Consider the following 17,963-nt stretch of genomic DNA (forward strand, 5'->3'; position numbering starts at 1 on the left):
TTTGACCAAAGTGGGGTCCTTTTACAAGTTTTTTACGTAAATGGGGTTCTTTTGAAAGTATTTACGCCTTTGGGGCTGTTTACAACAGTGTCACTATGGCTCATAGCCACACTAGTGACACGTGGCTTTTTTTTTGTCTTCGAATGAACCACATCGGTGTCGCTATAGGTTGCGCCACCACAGTTGATGGCTCAACGAAAATGATGTAGCCCATAACGACACTGTATAAAAAAAAATGAAAATAATACAACTATAAAAATAAAAACAATAAATTGACTTGGTTATTATATATTTATAAAACTAAAATTAACTTCTACACAAATTTAATTATAAAATAAATTATATTAAATTTTTTTAAGTGGTTATTATAGGCCATAGCACTACTAATTTTTTTTTAAATTATTAACTTAATTTATTTTAAAAAATTTTTATTTTATATTATTTGCTTCCTTGTCACTGTTGCAAACACAGATTCTGTGCTGTTTGTGCTCTCTTAGTCACCTTCTTCTGTTGCACAGTTTGAAAGCAAAAATACACAAAAGTATATATAAAAGAAATAAAGAAAAACCACTTTCCAGTGTTGTGTGAAAAGGTTGTTGCTCTGCTTTGTTGTTTGAAGAGTGTGTAGAATAAGAAGGCATAAAGAAGAAAATGAAGTACATGTTGGTGACTGGAGGAGTTGTTAGTGGCCTTGGCAAAGGTGTTACGAGAGCTGCGTGAGGGTCTTCCACCTGTGTCGCTATGGTCTATAGCGACACAGTGTCGCTATAGACCATAGCGCCACTATTTTTTTTTTTAAATTATTTACTTAATTTGTTTTAAAAAAAATTTATTTTATATTAGCAATTAAATATTATTTTTTATTTATAAGTTTATTTTCTCTGTAATTTCTTTTCTTTTCTTTATATATATTTATTTCCTTTAAATTATTTTATCATGAATTAAATATGTATTTAATTATTTATGACAGTGGCCTATGGCCTATAGCAACACTGTGTCACTATAGGCTATAACGCCACTATTTTTAACGCTTTTTTTTTTAAATTATTTACTTAATTTGTTTTTTAGATTTTTAATTTATTTTATTCAGTTCTTTTTATAATTTATATTTATATATTTATCTTTTCTATATTTTATTCGTATTTTTTTAAAAAAAAGTTATTTTTTTAAATTTTTAATTTATATTCAAAATGAGGTGCTATTGGCTATAGCGACTTTATTGAAGCCGTTTAGTGGCGCTATGGGCTGTAGCAACTTTATTAATATGGCTTTCATGGCTTCTTTGGAGCGCAAAATTGCCACGTGTCACTGGTGTCGCTATGGGTCATAGCGACACCGTTATAAACAGCCCCAAAGGCGTAAATACTTACAAAACAGCCCCATTTATGTAATAAAGTTTTAAAAGGACCCCACTTTGGTCAAAAAGCTGCTCTAAGACACGTGTTTGGGGATGTTGGACATGTGGCATTTCATGATTGTGTTTGATTGAGGCCTTGTGATAGTGGTTCAAATGATTGCCATCCGCTCTTGTGTGATTTTAGTGGGGTATTGATGAGAGGGGGATTCAAAAGCTTATAGATTTAGAAACCATTTAAAATCTTTTATATGTAACATACGAACAAATGAAATCAGTTAGTCCTATAACTGATTTTATATATACTCTTGAAATCGGTCAAAAGGCAATCAATTTTTAAAATAGTGGTATTATTTATAAAGCATATCATCCTCTCCATTAAAGCGATTACCTTGTGGTGAATTTCAAAGCCCACATCATATGTATATTTTGCACTAGTGTTATAAAATAATTAAGGCATGTATATTTATATATCATATCAAGAATTTGAGAATAACATGTGAGTTGTTAAAGTCTTAGTCATTTGTTAAGTTCAAGCATGAAACTTAGTATTTGTTAAGTCTAAGTGAAACATTTTAGCCAATTATTAAGTCTAAACTAATGCTTAGCCATTTGTTATATAAGAAAGGGCTTTGTAAGTGTAGTTTATGTTCATGCATCATGTGGTGTTTGAGATATGGTTCAAAGTTTGACTAAAGAAGTCTTTATGATCATTTATTTTGACCTTTGGGGTTTACTTAGTTTGGGATCTAAATATCAACATATTAAGAACAGATTACCTTGTGGTGAATTTCAAAGCCCACATCATATGTATATTTTGTACTAGTGTTATAAAATAATTAAGGCATATATATTTATATATCATATCAAGAATTTGAGAATAACATGTGAGTTGTTAAAGTCTTAGTCATTTGTTAAGTTCAAGCATGAAACTTAGTATTTGTTAAGTCTAAGTGAAACATTTTAGCCAATTATTAAGTCTAAACTAATGCTTGGCCATTTGTTATATAAGAAAGGGCTTTGTAAGTGTAGTTTATGTTCATGCATCATGTGGTGTTTGAGATATGGTTCAAAGTTTGACTAAAGAAGTCTTTATGATCATTTATTTTGACCTTTGGGGTTTACTTAGTTTGGGATCTAAATATCAACATATTAAGAAAGGAGCACCTTGCACACAACTTTGTGTACCCTAATAGACTTAGTGAATCTTCGTCCCAATTGAGAATGGTTTTATCGAATACCCATTGTTCGGTGATTTGTTAATTGTCATGTGCTCCTAGGTTACTTGTATTTGTGTATGAGAAAATGAGTTAATGGTATCACTACAATTAGAAAATAAGAGCATAAGATTCATCATTTCATATGTCTTTGAGTACTTTGTATATGTGATTGCATGTTAATTTATTTATAGATGTTGCCTTACCTTTCTATACATAAGATAGCGTTGTCGATTCACTATAAAAATTACTAGATTTTTCCCAAAAATTTGTAATATAGGGAATAACCTGGACCATTCTTCTTGAAGACACAAATCAATATGATCCAAAATTATCATGCATGGTTAAAATGGAGATTTTTTGAACAACGAACAAAAATTGGAAAATTAAGAACACAAACAGAAAATTAATAAAAAAATTCAATTGGTAATTACATTTATTCAAGATTTTAGTTCTTACACTAAAATTTTCATGGTTAATTATAATCTAAATTCAATCAACCTAAATTAATATGAACATAATTAAAATGTAGATCTAAATCTAGATTTATTGAATTTCACAAAAAAAAAAGTGAAACACAATTGCGATCTTACAATTTTTATGAAATTCAAGAACGATGAATAGTTGATTTAAATTGATTGAATTCGGATTATAATTTGAATTGTGAAAATTTTACTACAAGGATTGAAATCTTGATTCAATGTTGTTAGTCAAGTAGTAATGGAGGACCATCCTTGGAGTTTCATGTGGGACCCATCAATAGGTCCATGGCTAGGAGTTTGGAAGAGGATAAGGGAGCTACCACCCCTAGAGACATGCTTCTTGTGGTTAAAGGATATTGATCATTTTCCTAAGCCTTATTATCATATAAAAATTTTTTATTCCTATTTTGCCCTTGTATTTAATTTTCCCATTTTTACCCTTGTATTTTGGGTATCTGAGACATAGGATTTATTTTACTTGTATTTTCTATTTTACCCTTGTATTTTGGGGTATCTTAGTCATATGATTTATTTTTACTTGTATTTCTCATTTTACCCTTGTATTATGGGGTGTCTTAGATTATAGGATTTTATTTTATAGCTAGGATATTTTATGAGGGTTAGGAAAAAGGCCTAGACGTATTTTTGGTAGTCTTGGAATTATTTTTGGACATGGTAAGGCTTAGGCCCAAGTGGAGGGCACCTAGGTTGCATGGTCTTATCATATGCACCTAGTTGTAACTTAGCCAAACTCAAAGATTCCATCCTTGGCCACCAAGTAACATCTAGGGTTAATTTAAGTTTCATTTGAAGTGCATTTGACATTGCATTTTCAGCCAATACACTTTCAAATGCAACCTTAAATGCTCCCCCTTCTATAAATACCTTTGGTTATGCTACTTGTAATCACTTTGGAATATATGAATTTGAGTGAGCATTTTTGCCTCAAATCCTCTCCTTAGTCACCTAGGTCATCACGGCCTAGACCTCCCCTCTCCTCCTTGAGTGAGTTTAGGGTTTCTTGAGTGACCTTCACCCCACTTAGTGAAGTGAGCCAACCTAGAACCATTCAAAACACCATCCTCCCTTCATTCTCACCATTTGCCCAACCTCCACCCTTCATGCCTACCTTCCTTGTTTCTCTACCCTTGAAGGAACATCCACTATTAAGGTCATCATCTTGGCCTTGGCAAGGAACTCTTCCTCACCTTGAACTTCATTGGTTATCCCTAGGTGGAAGGAGTCCATCAAGTAGCCTCGTATAACTTAAGAGGGGGGTGAATTAAGTTAACCAATTTTTTCTTCTTTTATGATTTTTTAGAAATGCTTTCTTATAAATTCAATTTCTTATACAAATTGTATGTAAAGTTTATTGACGCAAAACTACTCAAACACAATTAAATAACAAGTAATTAAAAGTGCAGGAAAAGAGGAATTGCAAACTTGTTTTATACTAGTTTGGTCAATTTTCCCTACGTCCAGTCCTCAAGTCTCCTACTTGAGATTTCTACTATTCTTGTAGTACTTACAAGACTTAAATCCTCCAACACCTTGGAATTCCCTTTCTTTGTGTTGAGATTCAAAAACTAACAAGGAGAACAACTCTTTCTCCTTTACAAATCAAATGATCAAGTGGGTATAACAGAGTAACTCTCTTTGAAGAGTAGATATTACACTTTTAAGATTTTAATGAACTCTTTAGAGAATAATGCAAATGACTTTGACCAAGAAGTTTTGTAAATATCTTTTTTACAATAGAGTTCGTAACCTTCTTCTGAAAAATTATAGGTATTTATAAACAATTATCTCTCAGGTTATGTCTTTTTAGGAAGAGTTGTAACTCTTAATAATTTTTAGAAAAATATATTCTCGTAATCGATTACAAAGAATTGGTAATCGATTACAATGGTTTTAAGTTCAAAATAATTTGAAATATTGTATCTTTAAATTCAAATTTTGAAATTCCCTATTTTGGTAATTGATTACAAGAACTAGTAATCAATTACCAGAACATGTTTTAGCATTTGAATTTTGAACCAAGAAGTTTTCTTCTTCAGGTAATCGATTACTTAAACCAGTAATCGATTACCAGACAGATTACAAGTTTTTCTTTTTGAAAACTTATGAAATTAGAAGCTTTTACTTACCAGTCAAAATTATTTTTGTATAGTCTTTTTGAACACTTTACTTTTTACTTTCTTTTTCAAAAACTTATTCTTATATTCAAAAAGACTAAATTTAGGTATTCTTGAAATCCTTATTTTAGTGGCCAACTAAACTTGCAATTTTCTAAAGCTTCCTTTTTACATATTTAGCTAAGTTGACAAGACTTATCTAGTTGATTCTTGAGATCTTGTTTCTTGATCAACTTGCTTTTAACTTGACCTTTAATTTTCTTCAATACTTTGGCATCATCAAAATTTTTGTGTGTATTTTCTTCCACAAATGCAATTACTGATTGGAATTTTTCATTAATTTTTTGTTTGCATTCTTAATTTTCCAATTTATGTTAGTTGTTCCAAAAATCTTCGTTCTAACCTTGCATGACAATTTTGGATCATATTAATTTGTGTCTTCAAGAAGAATGATGTAGTTTCCTTATATTTCAAATCTTTAGAGGAAAATCTAGTAATTTTTTACAATGAATTGAAAACGCAATCAAAATGACACCATTGTCAGAGATGAGACATCCAAAATCATTACTAATGTATTTAGATTTTTAATATTTAATTTATTTAAATATAATAATTTTGGTTAAAGGTAATCAATAATAAAATTTTTGAAAAACATGTATAAACGCAATGGTATTTAAGTTGGTGCATATTAATCGAGCAAAATTATCAAATAAAAAAATTCTCATTATTATTCTTAATACCAATAAATAATTGACAAGCGTTGGAAATTTATGCATTTTGATATTCATTCTGCTGGTATGTCATTATAATTTTACTTTTTTTATAAAATAATACATTCATACAATTATAGATACATATTGATTAACTATTTTTTTAGGTTATTTACTTAATACACAAAAATTTAATATGGAGTTGAACATGGATTTGATGTATATCAAGAGACATTTGAAGGGACCAAAAAGGTCATTATGAAATTGGAGAAAAACATGGATGATCAAAGAGCTTGGTCTAGAATGAATCTAGGTAAATATAGTTTCTTCCTTTCTTAATAAATAAATGTATTTTTTATAAATAATAATTTTGTTTTTACTTGTTCTTTTAAAAAGGTGAATGGTGGTTGATGTTTGGTTCATGCTCTCCCAAACATTAATGTGTGGCTATTAAAGTTTTAAGTCAAACAACTTCAGCCACAAATTATGAAAGAAACTGGAGTATATTAAGCTATATTTATACAAAGACAAGGAATAGGCTTAAGTATAAAAAAATTCAAAAAACTTGTCTTTACACATTACAACATGAAATTGAAAATAAGGCATCAAATGGGAAAAGTTAGGAAGAAATTGAAGCAAGTTTCAATCCAATTAATCTTGACTATATATTTCAAGAAGATGATTCATTATCTCCATAGATAAAAGTAACAGAAAATCCACTTTTAGATAGAGTTCAAAATTTAGAATGGTTACCTCGAACGGATACAGATGATGAAGATGTGGAAAGTGGAGATAATGATAATGATGGTGATGACTTAAGCCCACCAAGTAATAATAGTGGTGATATTGAATGTGAAGAAAATGATGGCAAGGATGAACAAAGACAAAATGATGAATATCATCAAGAGATTCCATATAATAGGTGTGACACAAATTTGATAATTGATTTCACCGCTTTTTTTGCCAAGTATGATTCCTTTTGATCATTCATTTCTCATATTGAACAAAGTTTTAGGACTTTAGTATTGATGATTCTTGAGAAAGTAGTCAAGGATACTATCCACGACCAATTATCAATATCCTTATTTTAATGCATACAATCAATATGCAAATGAGCAAGTCCCCTCATACCACCAACCATCAATGAATTATAATGATCTTTATTATCAACAACAAAGTGGTGGATTTTTTTTATTATGTTTTGGGACAAGGAGCCACACAAGGGGATAGTCAAAGTGAGAGTGGAGGTTATGATCATCCTCACCACTCTACTATATATGTGGTAATAATTAAGTATTATGTGAGTTAAAATTTTATTATATATAATTTTTTATTTGTGAAAAAAATATTCATGCGTTTTATAGTTTTATAATATTAATAAAGTTATTTTTTCATATTTTTTTCCTTGTAGTGAAATGCATCTACGAAATGTGGCATTGCTTCTCAAATAATTGATAACAATAAAACTTGTAAGTAGTCATGTTACTCTATGTAAATGAGACAATCTACTTTTGAGAAATTATGATAAATATTAAGTGGAAATTAATCCCATCACTATTGTGTTTCTCTTACTTTTAAATTAATTTTAAAATAAATTAAATTATCCATTAAAATAATAGGATTTCTTTAAGATAAAGGAATAAAAATGTATAAATCCTAAAAATAAAATATTTATCAATAATTGTAGATTTTTTATATTTAGTACAAATAATTAATAATTTCATGTTGTAACAACCGCAATCTACATCACAATAGTTGTAATGTTCACAATCCAATGACTTTAATCGCAACCGCAACCGCAATTTAAAACCATATTTTTTCACATAATCTTTGGGGCGATGCTAACTAGCCTATCAGCTAGGATTTTTTCGGTGATGGTCTTGAATTGAAGTTAGTTAGAGCTATATTCACTATTATATTTTAACTCTTTAGTAATATTTTCTCTCTTACATTTGTTAAAATGTTATAATATATATTGAATAAATAGGTTATTTTCTAATAGTTTTTTTGAAAAATATGTTACTAAAGATAGAGTAATATTTTTTATTTCAATATTATTCTTTCTAATTGTTTTTAAAATCAAAGTCTCATATTGAATAAAAAAATGTCGCATAGGTTATTTTGCAACATTTTTTTTTTAAATGTTACTACAAATAAGTAGTATTTTTTTTTTATCTCAACATTATTCTTTCTAATTGCTTTTAAAGTCAAAGTCACACATTGAGTAAAAAATATATTTCTCTCATCTTTAATTGTTATTCATAATTAAAGTCTCACATAGAATAAATGAATGACTTAAAAAGAGTATATATAATTATATAGTTATATTTAAGATAAATGAACTTTGATATTTGATATATAATTAGTGGTGCCTAATCAAGAATGTCTTCAACCTTCTCTTAAAGAATTTCTAAGAGTTTAGGAGACATAAAAATATAATAATCGATACTAACATCTAAATTAAAACTAATTATCATTTTATAAAATTAACAAAAATATAATAATATTATTAAAATGATACAAAGATACAATTTTAATAACATTTGAAAATGTTGTTTAATTATATAAAAATATTATTAAAAATCTTTAATAACATAAAATATATATAACATTTAATAATATATTACAAAAATAAATTAATAATATTTATATACAATTCAATAACATTTTTCAAATCTTGCTGAAAACTCTGTTATAGTGATTGGGTTTGTGGTCTTCTATTCTATTTGCACCAGGAAACTTTGAGAATGAGCACCACCAAGTGTTGGTAGGATATAGGCATATAGCAAAGTGTAGCAATGCAGAATGTACGGTTTCTCAATGACCTGGTTGGTGTGAAGGATATCATCCTCCCCAGATTTCAGCTATGACATTTGCTTGGGGACATGTGTAAATTTAGTAACCTTGTGGAAAAAAGTTGTTTCGATTGCCTGAGAGAACCAATTGACCTTGTTAGTGTACTTGCTAATTAAATTTTTGGATTAAATATGTTATTAATTAGTCTCTATAAAATTAGTAAATTTTAATTTTAGTGCCTGTCATTAGTGGAAGATAAGATTATTACGTATCCTCTTTTACGTAATTTTTTTTATATTTTTATTTTTATAAATTAAAATTATTATTTTTAATTCCTATTTTTATGTAATTATTTTTTAACTACCTTTTATCTATTAAAAAGTTAAGTAGCTAAGTGTTATTTATAATCATTATTAGTATTATAATTGATATTTAATATTTCTAAGAAAAATTTATAAGTCTTTAAAATAAATGATATTTATCCGTCTTAAAATAATCATTAAGAACTAAAAATAGTTAATTTATATTTTAGAAGAATGAAAACTAAAAAAAAATATTTTATAGAGATCAAAATCAAAATTTAATTATTTTATAAGGACTAAAAATAATATTTATAAATTTTAAAAGGATGAAAAATAAAGAAAAAAATTTAGAGGGACTAAAATTAAAATCATTAATTTTATAGAAACTACAAACATTTAAACTTATTTTTTTTTTATTTATAATAAATTGGTATTTATAATTATATTATTAATATGAAATATCTATAAACTTTAAAATAATAATTATTTTCACCTTGAATCATCTTTAGCGTGTCTCTTTTCTTAATTTTACTTTTTTCTCGTTTACAATACTCAAATTTGAGACCTTAATCAATATTTTTTATTTATTCTCATGCATATATAAGATTTTTGATCTTCATAATTATCTTGTTATGATTTAAATGGTATATTATAACACTCTTAATCAAGATTTAAACTTGATTCAAATTTTGGCAGTAAAGATTGCACGCATCTCTCTCTTTCTATATATATAATTTTGGAAGTTAATTAGAAGTAAAATAAAAATAGCATAAGTTGAATTTTATTTATCAAACGTATATATTTACAAATAATAACAATCATCACTACCAATCATCAATATCAGTACATATTATTATTGTATTAATTGGCTGCTGCAAATCAATCAGCTAGCTAGCCTTATTGGTTGAGCATATGTGCAAGTATCTTTGCATTTGGTGAGTGTCATTCCTCTTTCTATGGGCAGTGAGGGTCAACATCTCCTTTGTAGGTCAATTTAACATTGTTGCATGAAGCCTTGGCTTTTCCTCCACCTTCAAGTTGCAGGTTTATGTTCTGCAACACTATTCCCTGGCATGGAAAGTTCTTGCTGCAATCAAATTGCACTCCCACATCGGAAGCACTTGTGCCTTTTATGTTTTGGTACAACACATTCCTAATCTGAACTGCAGATTGCTGCAGGCACAAAACCAATTTAATCATCAATAATCAAATAAACAAAACTCTCAATACATATATACTAACCAAATTAATCTTATGTAGGCCAAGATAAAGCTACTAAAACTTAATCTTTAAATCTAAAACAAAAATTGTTTTTAGTTTTTTTAAAGTAAAATGGTCTCATATGTTGGAAAAAAGGTCACATTTGTTAGAAAAGACTCAACATATATTTTTTTCTTGAAAGAAATAATTCTCTCAAAATTTGTTTTAAGCTTCACTTATCCTAATACTGACCCTAATTTGAACCCTTAGATGAAGATCAAACAAGTCATATTTTACATCTGATCTTCATCCTACGGTTTTAATTCACTGATTATATGAATGCCTGAAAAATTCAGTTGCATAGAATCTGGATCTACACTTTCCTAGTAATAGGTAGTTAATTTGATTATTTACTTGTTTTGTGCAAGGTGTCGCTTGATCACAGTAGTTTTGATCTATTATTATGGGATTGGTCACATTGTCCATCTGAATGTTCTGAAACTGAATTCTGTTTGCACTTCCGGACCCTCCCTGCATGCATATATATGTACATGTTAGAAAAAGGGTTTACATGAAGTACTGTTATCATTGACGGATTCACAGTAGTGGGGCACAATCTATATATATCTTAATACTCACATATATAATGTAATATATTAAAAATTAATTTTTGATAAAAATAAAATTTACAGTATGCATATTTACCTTTTACATTTTCTAGTTATTATATATGTTGATTAAAAAAATTAATATAAGAAAAATCGGAAGATTTATATTCCATTTAAAATTGTTATATAAAATATATTTTAAAATAAATTATCATCTAAAAATATATATTAGATATTAAAAATATGTTTATATCATACATAAATTAAATTTGTTTTTTATAAAATTTAACATATTTATTTTATATTTTTAATAGTGTTAAATTATTATAAAGTAGGTCTTTAGGATTGTAGTTCTAACCAAACATTTAAAAAATGTCTATGATAGATAAATAAGTCATATTTAGGATATATATTTTTAAAGAAAGTTAGGTTCAAACCTATTAAATTATAATAAAATTTAGTCTAACCTAATTTATTTTCATCTTTACTTGTAATCATAGATATAAAAACTTGTAAAAAATAATTATGGTATATATTTATGCTTTTAAAAATTATATGTAAAAATTTTAATACTATAAATATATGAATAAGTATTATCCCCACTATCTAAAATTTATGGATCCGTCACTGACTGTTATGAATTAAATTATGCAATTTATCATTCAGAATATTTAATAAATATTAATGTTAAAGTGAGAAAAATTAAAGATGTTCAAAATTCAAATTACCTGCCATGTCTTAATTCTTACTCCATTTGTAGTCCCAGAAAACTTTGCCCCATTCACCGTTACTCCTGAAACAAATTCCTTGGATTCCTCGGCCCCTAAGCTTCCGATGCTGAGATAATTATTACAAAGTCACATTTTAAATTATTTTTAACTTGTGATAAGTCTTAACAATATTAACCAGTGATAGAAAGAGTTCTAGAAAAACTTAATTGAAATCATAAATTATATAATTTTTTTATGTACGCTTAGTAAGTTTTTCTTTAAAAAAAATATAACAATTATTTTAAAATTTATATCGGTAAATATCAGTCATAATAACCTTTATATATACCTGATACCATGGCCTGGTCCGCAGGTTATGTTTGTGGCTAGCAGATTCCTGGACCCGCTTACAATTGATATACAATCATCACCTGCAATGCATTGAAAATTAAACCAAATAAAAGGGATTTGCCAACACATGAAATTCAACTATTTTCTAATTTTATTGTTTTGAAAATTCATGTAGAATAATGAGAAGATCAATTAAGAGTACCAGTTCCTATAACGGAGCTAGAGATTTGGATGTTTTGGGTGTTTGTGACATGAATTCCATCGGTGTTTGGGCTGTTCTCCGGTGCTGTCACAGTGAGACTGGAAACTTTAACATTCACGGAGTCTTGGAATGAAACATGAATTTGTTGGCCATTTTTTATGTTCAAATCCTCAACTACCAAGTTATTGCACTTGTGGAAAGTCAACGCCTACAAATAACAATGGTTAGCAATAGCATTTGTAGATGGATCTTCTTCTTTCAAATTCAACATTTCACAAAGATAAGTTGAAATTTTATGTTTATGAAGATCATTAAATGAGTGAGACTTCTTTAATATTGCCCCTGATATTGTATTTAGAATTCCTTTAGTACTACCTCTCACAAACAATTTATTACAATTACTTTTATATTGTATTAACTATATTATTGATGTAAGGTATTTATTGAAAATTAATTTCGATCACATCTTTAACATTTACAAGATTTAAAAATGAAATCTTACTTAATGATTAGTTTATTTAACAATTTGTATCTTTTATAAAATTGTTTTTAACTATTTTAATGCTTTTCCGCTTAAGTAATTAATTAATCGATGTCAACTTAGAGAGTCAAAAACATTATTTTTTATTGATCATTACCAATTGTTGTTCGAGTAATTTTATATAAAAATAATAATTAAATCGACAATTTAGAAAAGATATTATAAAAATGATTAAACAAATTTTTCAAAAGATTTCTTTTAAAAAGAAGACTAAAAATATATCTTTGAAAGAAACAGACACAAATAATATTTCAACATGATATTTATTTGGGGATGAACTTCTCATTTTAAATTATCAAGTACTCTGTTGTATAGAAATTTTTTGTATCTCTTCGTAAATATAATAAGGTCCCACTTATTTAACGTTTACGAATAAAAATACAAAATTTTCACTTTATAAAGTCACTAAATTTTTAATACTATCAAGATTCAAGAGATCTATATATATACATACCGTGGGGGCATCCTTGCAAGGCTGCAAAGAGAGAAACATAAGAAGAATGGTTAACATATCATAATAATATTTATGTATTAATTAAATAGATAACAATATTGTAATTTGTAATATCTTACAAGTTTTTTGTTCGTTTTGCATGAGTTTTTCCACCATATGTTACCATTCCCATCGATGGTTCCACCACCTTTAACTGATAGTTTGTGAACATTATCGAACATAAGCCAGTGTGTGCGGTCTTTGCTGTAATCTGATGGGTTACCTGAGGCTTCAAGGGTTCCGGAAATCTGAAGTTTTTTCCATCCCATATCATCGTAAATTAAGTTACTAAATATGTTGCAGATCATATCACATAATTGTAGGTTAATTAATTAATGCATGGAAATATTTTAACTTGTGCCTAACTAATTACCTGAACTGCGATGTTGGATTTGCAAGGGCCAGAAAATGTGATTGGCTTGAGTAGATAGTTCTTCTGAGGCACCACAATAACTGCTGCTGAAGAAGAACATGCTACCTGCCAAGCCTTATAGAATGCCTGAAATAGCCCATAGTCATAGTTATCTTTTTTATACACAGAATACTAATACACAAAAGAGTGCATGAGAATGTGACATATGCCGAGATGTTATACATAGAAAGTTAACACCACACATAGTAATCTAGTACCATCATTTTCAACTGAGAATCACGATATATTAACGTTATTTACGGTACTAACAAAAGAATAATACTGTAAAATACCATAAGAAAAAAATTATTGGTTAAAATTACTTCCAATATTAACATAAATTTGTCTAATGAAAATTAAACTATTATTAAAAATAACGTAAATTTACATTAATAATATAATTTATCATACTAACAAAGCTTTTATTAGACAAAGTCTATTAGAAAAAAAATTTAATCGTTAAACTTAAGCTCGGTGTGCATTCACATAAATTTTTATAATAAAAAAAAACTATTATTTTAGATATCGTAAATCTATATTAATAATATGATTTCATCGTGCTAACACGTTTTTTATGAGACAAAAACTATACATACGGAAAGAAGTTTAGTAGTTGCTATATTTTTTTCGTTAGTATATGACATTAATTTCAATGAAGTGTATGCCAATGATAATATATAAATATGTGACAATGATTTGGTTTAGTTGAGAATATGTACCTGAGTGTCATCGGTTTTACCATCTCCTTTAGCTCCATAATCATTAACGTTAACCGTTTTAAGCGAAGGAGATCTAGAATTGTGACCCAAGTTGTCAAAACTCTTTAAGGTCAAAACATCTTCATTCTGCTTGATAATAAAGTCCCTGAACGTGCCACCATCATCGACGTAAGAAGAATCATCATCAAATAAACCAAGTGGTTCCTTTAGCACGGTGCCATGACTAGCAACAAAAGAAATCATGATGACAAGGAGTGCAAGGTGGTGTCTTTGGAGGGCCATGATTACTTTCCCTTTGTGCGTAAGTGAGAATAGATGCTCTTTGAAAGGTGTAGAATGATGTTTGATGAAAATGGCTATAGTTAATAACCAGCTTGGTGTGGAATTATGGGAGGAATGTCATGTGAGGCTTGTGTATTTATAGACAAAGAAATGGAAGAGATTTTGGCTTTTGTTCTTCGTCTAAACATTGGTACAATATTAGGTATGGAGGGATATGAGAGATAGAGACGAAAGGATCACTAAGGTGTACCCTGACTTTTGCTCCATGAAGTCTTGTCACCAATAATGTTTCATTCTTTCCATGGTTATATTAATGTTCCTTCATTTTTCTTTTTTATTGTTATAATTTTCTGACATAATCTGGTGGATATGTATGCTATGATCCTATTACAATCTCGTAGAATTAAATTTCAAGATTAATTCATATATGGAATGCAAATACTAGTCAAATTATTTTTTTATCGATAAAACAAGCATATATTAAATAAATGGTACAAGGATACCCAAATCCATATACAAAATGCACAACTAACTCTTTACAAGATTATATACAACATAATTCTTAAAAGTCTTCATACACATGGAAGTTCATGAACTAGTCAAAAAATGAAAATGAGAAGTCAGAAAAATGTAAATTTTCGACGGAAAATTTCTGACAAATATGGTTCTGTCGAAAATTTCTGGCAGAATTTTCTGACGGATATTTTTGTCGAAAATTTTTTACGGATTTATATTTTCGTTAAAAATTTTTGACAGAATTTTCCGTAAAAAATTTTCTGTCAAAAATTTTCAACGGAAATATAAATCCATCGGAAATTTCTGACAGAAACTTTTCGACGGAAAATTCTGTCGAAAATTTTTGAAGGAAAAATAAATCCGTCAGAAATTTCTGACGAAAAATTTTCGACGGAATATTCTGTCAGAAATTTCTTATTTTTAATTCTTATTTTTAATTCCTATTTTTAATTTCATATTTTAATTTCTTGTTTTTAATTTATTATTTTTAATTTCTTATATATATTTGTAGTATTAAAAATTTTATATATATTTTAAAGGTATAAATATATATTATAATTATTTATTACAAGTTTTTTATATCTACGATTAGTATTAAAGATGAAAATAAATTTGGTCACACTATATTTTACTATAATTTAGTGGGTTTGAACCTAACTTTCTTTAAAAATATATATTTTAAGCAGTGACGGATCCATAAACTTTAGATAGTGGAGGCAAAATTTATTCATATATTTGTAATATTAAATTTTTTATATATAACTCTTAAAAGTATATATCATAATTTATATCTAAACATATATCATAATTATTTTTTACAAATTTTTATATCTATGATTATGATAAAATAAACTAGGTTAAACTATGTTATATTATAATTTAATAGGTTTAAACCTGACTTTCTTTAAAAAATACATGTCCTAAATATAACTTATTTATCTATCATAGACATTTTTAAAATATTTAATTAGAACTACAATCTTAAAGACCTACTTTATCATATTTTAACACTAATAAAAACATAAAAATAAATATGTTAAATCTTATAAAAATCAAGTTTGATTTATGATATAAACATATTATTAATATATGATATAAATTTTAAAATGATAATTTAGTTTAAAATATATTTTATAATAAAAATTATAAATAGAATGTAAATCTTCTAATCTTTTCTATTTTTATTTTTTTTAATCAACATATACAATCTCACTATTTTTACTATTTTGATCTTTTTAATCAACATATACAATAAATTGAAAGTATAAAAGGTAAACATACATGCTGCAAATTTTATTTTATGAAAAATTAATTTTTTTAATATATCACATTATATATGAGAGCATTAATATATATATATATATATATATATATATATATATATATATATTATAATTAAAAAAAATTTAAAAAAATTATTATTAAGAAGTATTTTTATCACATATGAGAATTAATCTCCTTCGAAAGTTTGACAAATATCAATAAATGAATACTTTGTCCAAATTTATATTTTATACATATAATAATTTATATATATATATATTTTATTAGAATATAATTTTATTTTTAAAATATTATTTTTTAATAAAAAAATGTATATATATAAAAGTAGTGGGGGCAAGTGCCCCCACTCTATTCAACCTAGATCCATCCCTGATTTTAAGTATGACTTATTTATCTATCATAGAACATTTTTAAATGTTTGGGTAGAACTACAATCATAAAGACTTATTTTATAATAATTTAACACTATTAAAAATATAAAAATAAATATGTTAAATTTTATAAAAATAAAGTTTCATTTATTTATGATATAAATATGTTTTTAATATCTAATATATATTTTTAGATGATAATTTATTTTAAAATATATCTTATAATAACAATTCTAAATGGAACATAAATCTTCTTATTTTTCTTATTTTTATTTTTTTAATCAATGTATACAATTTTACTATTTTGATTTTTTTCAATCAATGTATACAATAAATAAAAAACACAAAAGATAAACATGCATGCTACAAATTTTATTTTATCAAAAAATTATTTATTTTAATATATTACGTTATATATGTGAATATTAAGACATATATATATATATATATATATACATATATATATTATAATTAAACTTTTTTAAAAAATTAATTCATTATTAAGAAAAAAATTTTATCACATGAGAATTAATTTCCTTCAAAAATTTGACAGATATCAAATAAATAAACATTTTTTCTAAATCTATATATTTATTTTATTAGAATATAATTTTTATTTTTTAAAATATTATTTTTTTAGATAAAAAATTATGTATATGTCAAATAGTAGTGGGGCAAGTGCCCCACTATTCCAAACGTGCATCTATCCCTGTATATATATGTATGTATGTATATATATATATATATATAATATAGGGGGTTATAATTATACCGGTGTAACTTTTACTAAGTATTATGCCGCTCTATAACTTTATATTAAATGTGAATTTTGTAAATCTAACCGTTAAATTGAAAGTTCATATCACTTTATACGTGTATATCAAATTTTGTTAAAATTGAAAAACAACTCGAAGATAATCCAAGTGTTCACATTTTAGTATATTTTGAAATGAATATATTACATCAATTTTGTTTTATAAAAATGAAGTATCAAATCATCTTGGATTAATATAAAGTTTTGTATATATAATCTATAAGAGATATGAACTTTCAATCTAACAGTTGGATTTACCAAAACTTTAGATTTAATATAAAGTTATTGAGCGGTGTAATATTTTGTAAAAGTCACATTTAACATATATATATAATTAGATAAGATTTTAAGTTAGTATTTTATTAATGGTTGATAATTAAAAAATAAAACATGGATAAATACATTTTTTGAATTTTATATGTTTGATTTAAGATAACTTACAAAATAATTCTTGGTAAAGTTAT

The 17,963-nt window shown here is 26.5% G+C and overlaps 1 protein-coding gene across 1 annotated transcript; it reads right to left on the reverse strand.

Annotated features, from left to right (window-relative positions):
* Positions 1–9,743: 9,743 nt before the first annotated feature.
* LOC109802293 (polygalacturonase) lies at positions 9,744–14,629 on the reverse strand. Its single transcript, XM_020363599.3, has 9 exons — positions 14,233–14,629; positions 13,475–13,600; positions 13,182–13,349; positions 13,063–13,083; positions 12,068–12,275; positions 11,864–11,945; positions 11,533–11,641; positions 10,611–10,727; positions 9,744–10,169 (listed from the first exon to the last, which is right to left on the reverse strand). Exons 1-9 carry the CDS (start codon positions 14,512–14,514, stop codon positions 9,951–9,953), a joined length of 1,332 nt encoding a protein of 443 aa, XP_020219188.2. The 5' UTR covers positions 14,515–14,629; the 3' UTR covers positions 9,744–9,950.
* Positions 14,630–17,963: the final 3,334 nt, after the last annotated feature.

The sequence above is a fragment of the Cajanus cajan genome, chromosome 7, assembly GCF_000230855.2.
Source record: "Cajanus cajan strain Asha chromosome 7, NIPB_CcT2T_4, whole genome shotgun sequence".
Lineage (NCBI taxonomy): Eukaryota > Viridiplantae > Streptophyta > Magnoliopsida > Fabales > Fabaceae > Cajanus > Cajanus cajan.

What these genes read in the sequence shown, in the direction of transcription:
- LOC109802293 (XM_020363599.3), bottom strand. Translation starts at nt 14,514, where the DNA reads ATGGCCCTCCAAAGACACCACCTTGCACTCCTTGTCATCATGATTTCT. An exon ending in GTAAAACCGATGACACTCAG is followed by an intron (nt 13,601 to 14,232) that starts GTACATATTCTC and finishes GGGCTATTTCAG; the next exon opens with GCATTCTATAAGGCTTGGCA. An exon ending in TAGCTCCGTTATAGGAACTG is followed by an intron (nt 11,946 to 12,067) that starts GTACTCTTAATT and finishes AATGCATTGCAG; the next exon opens with GTGATGATTGTATATCAATT.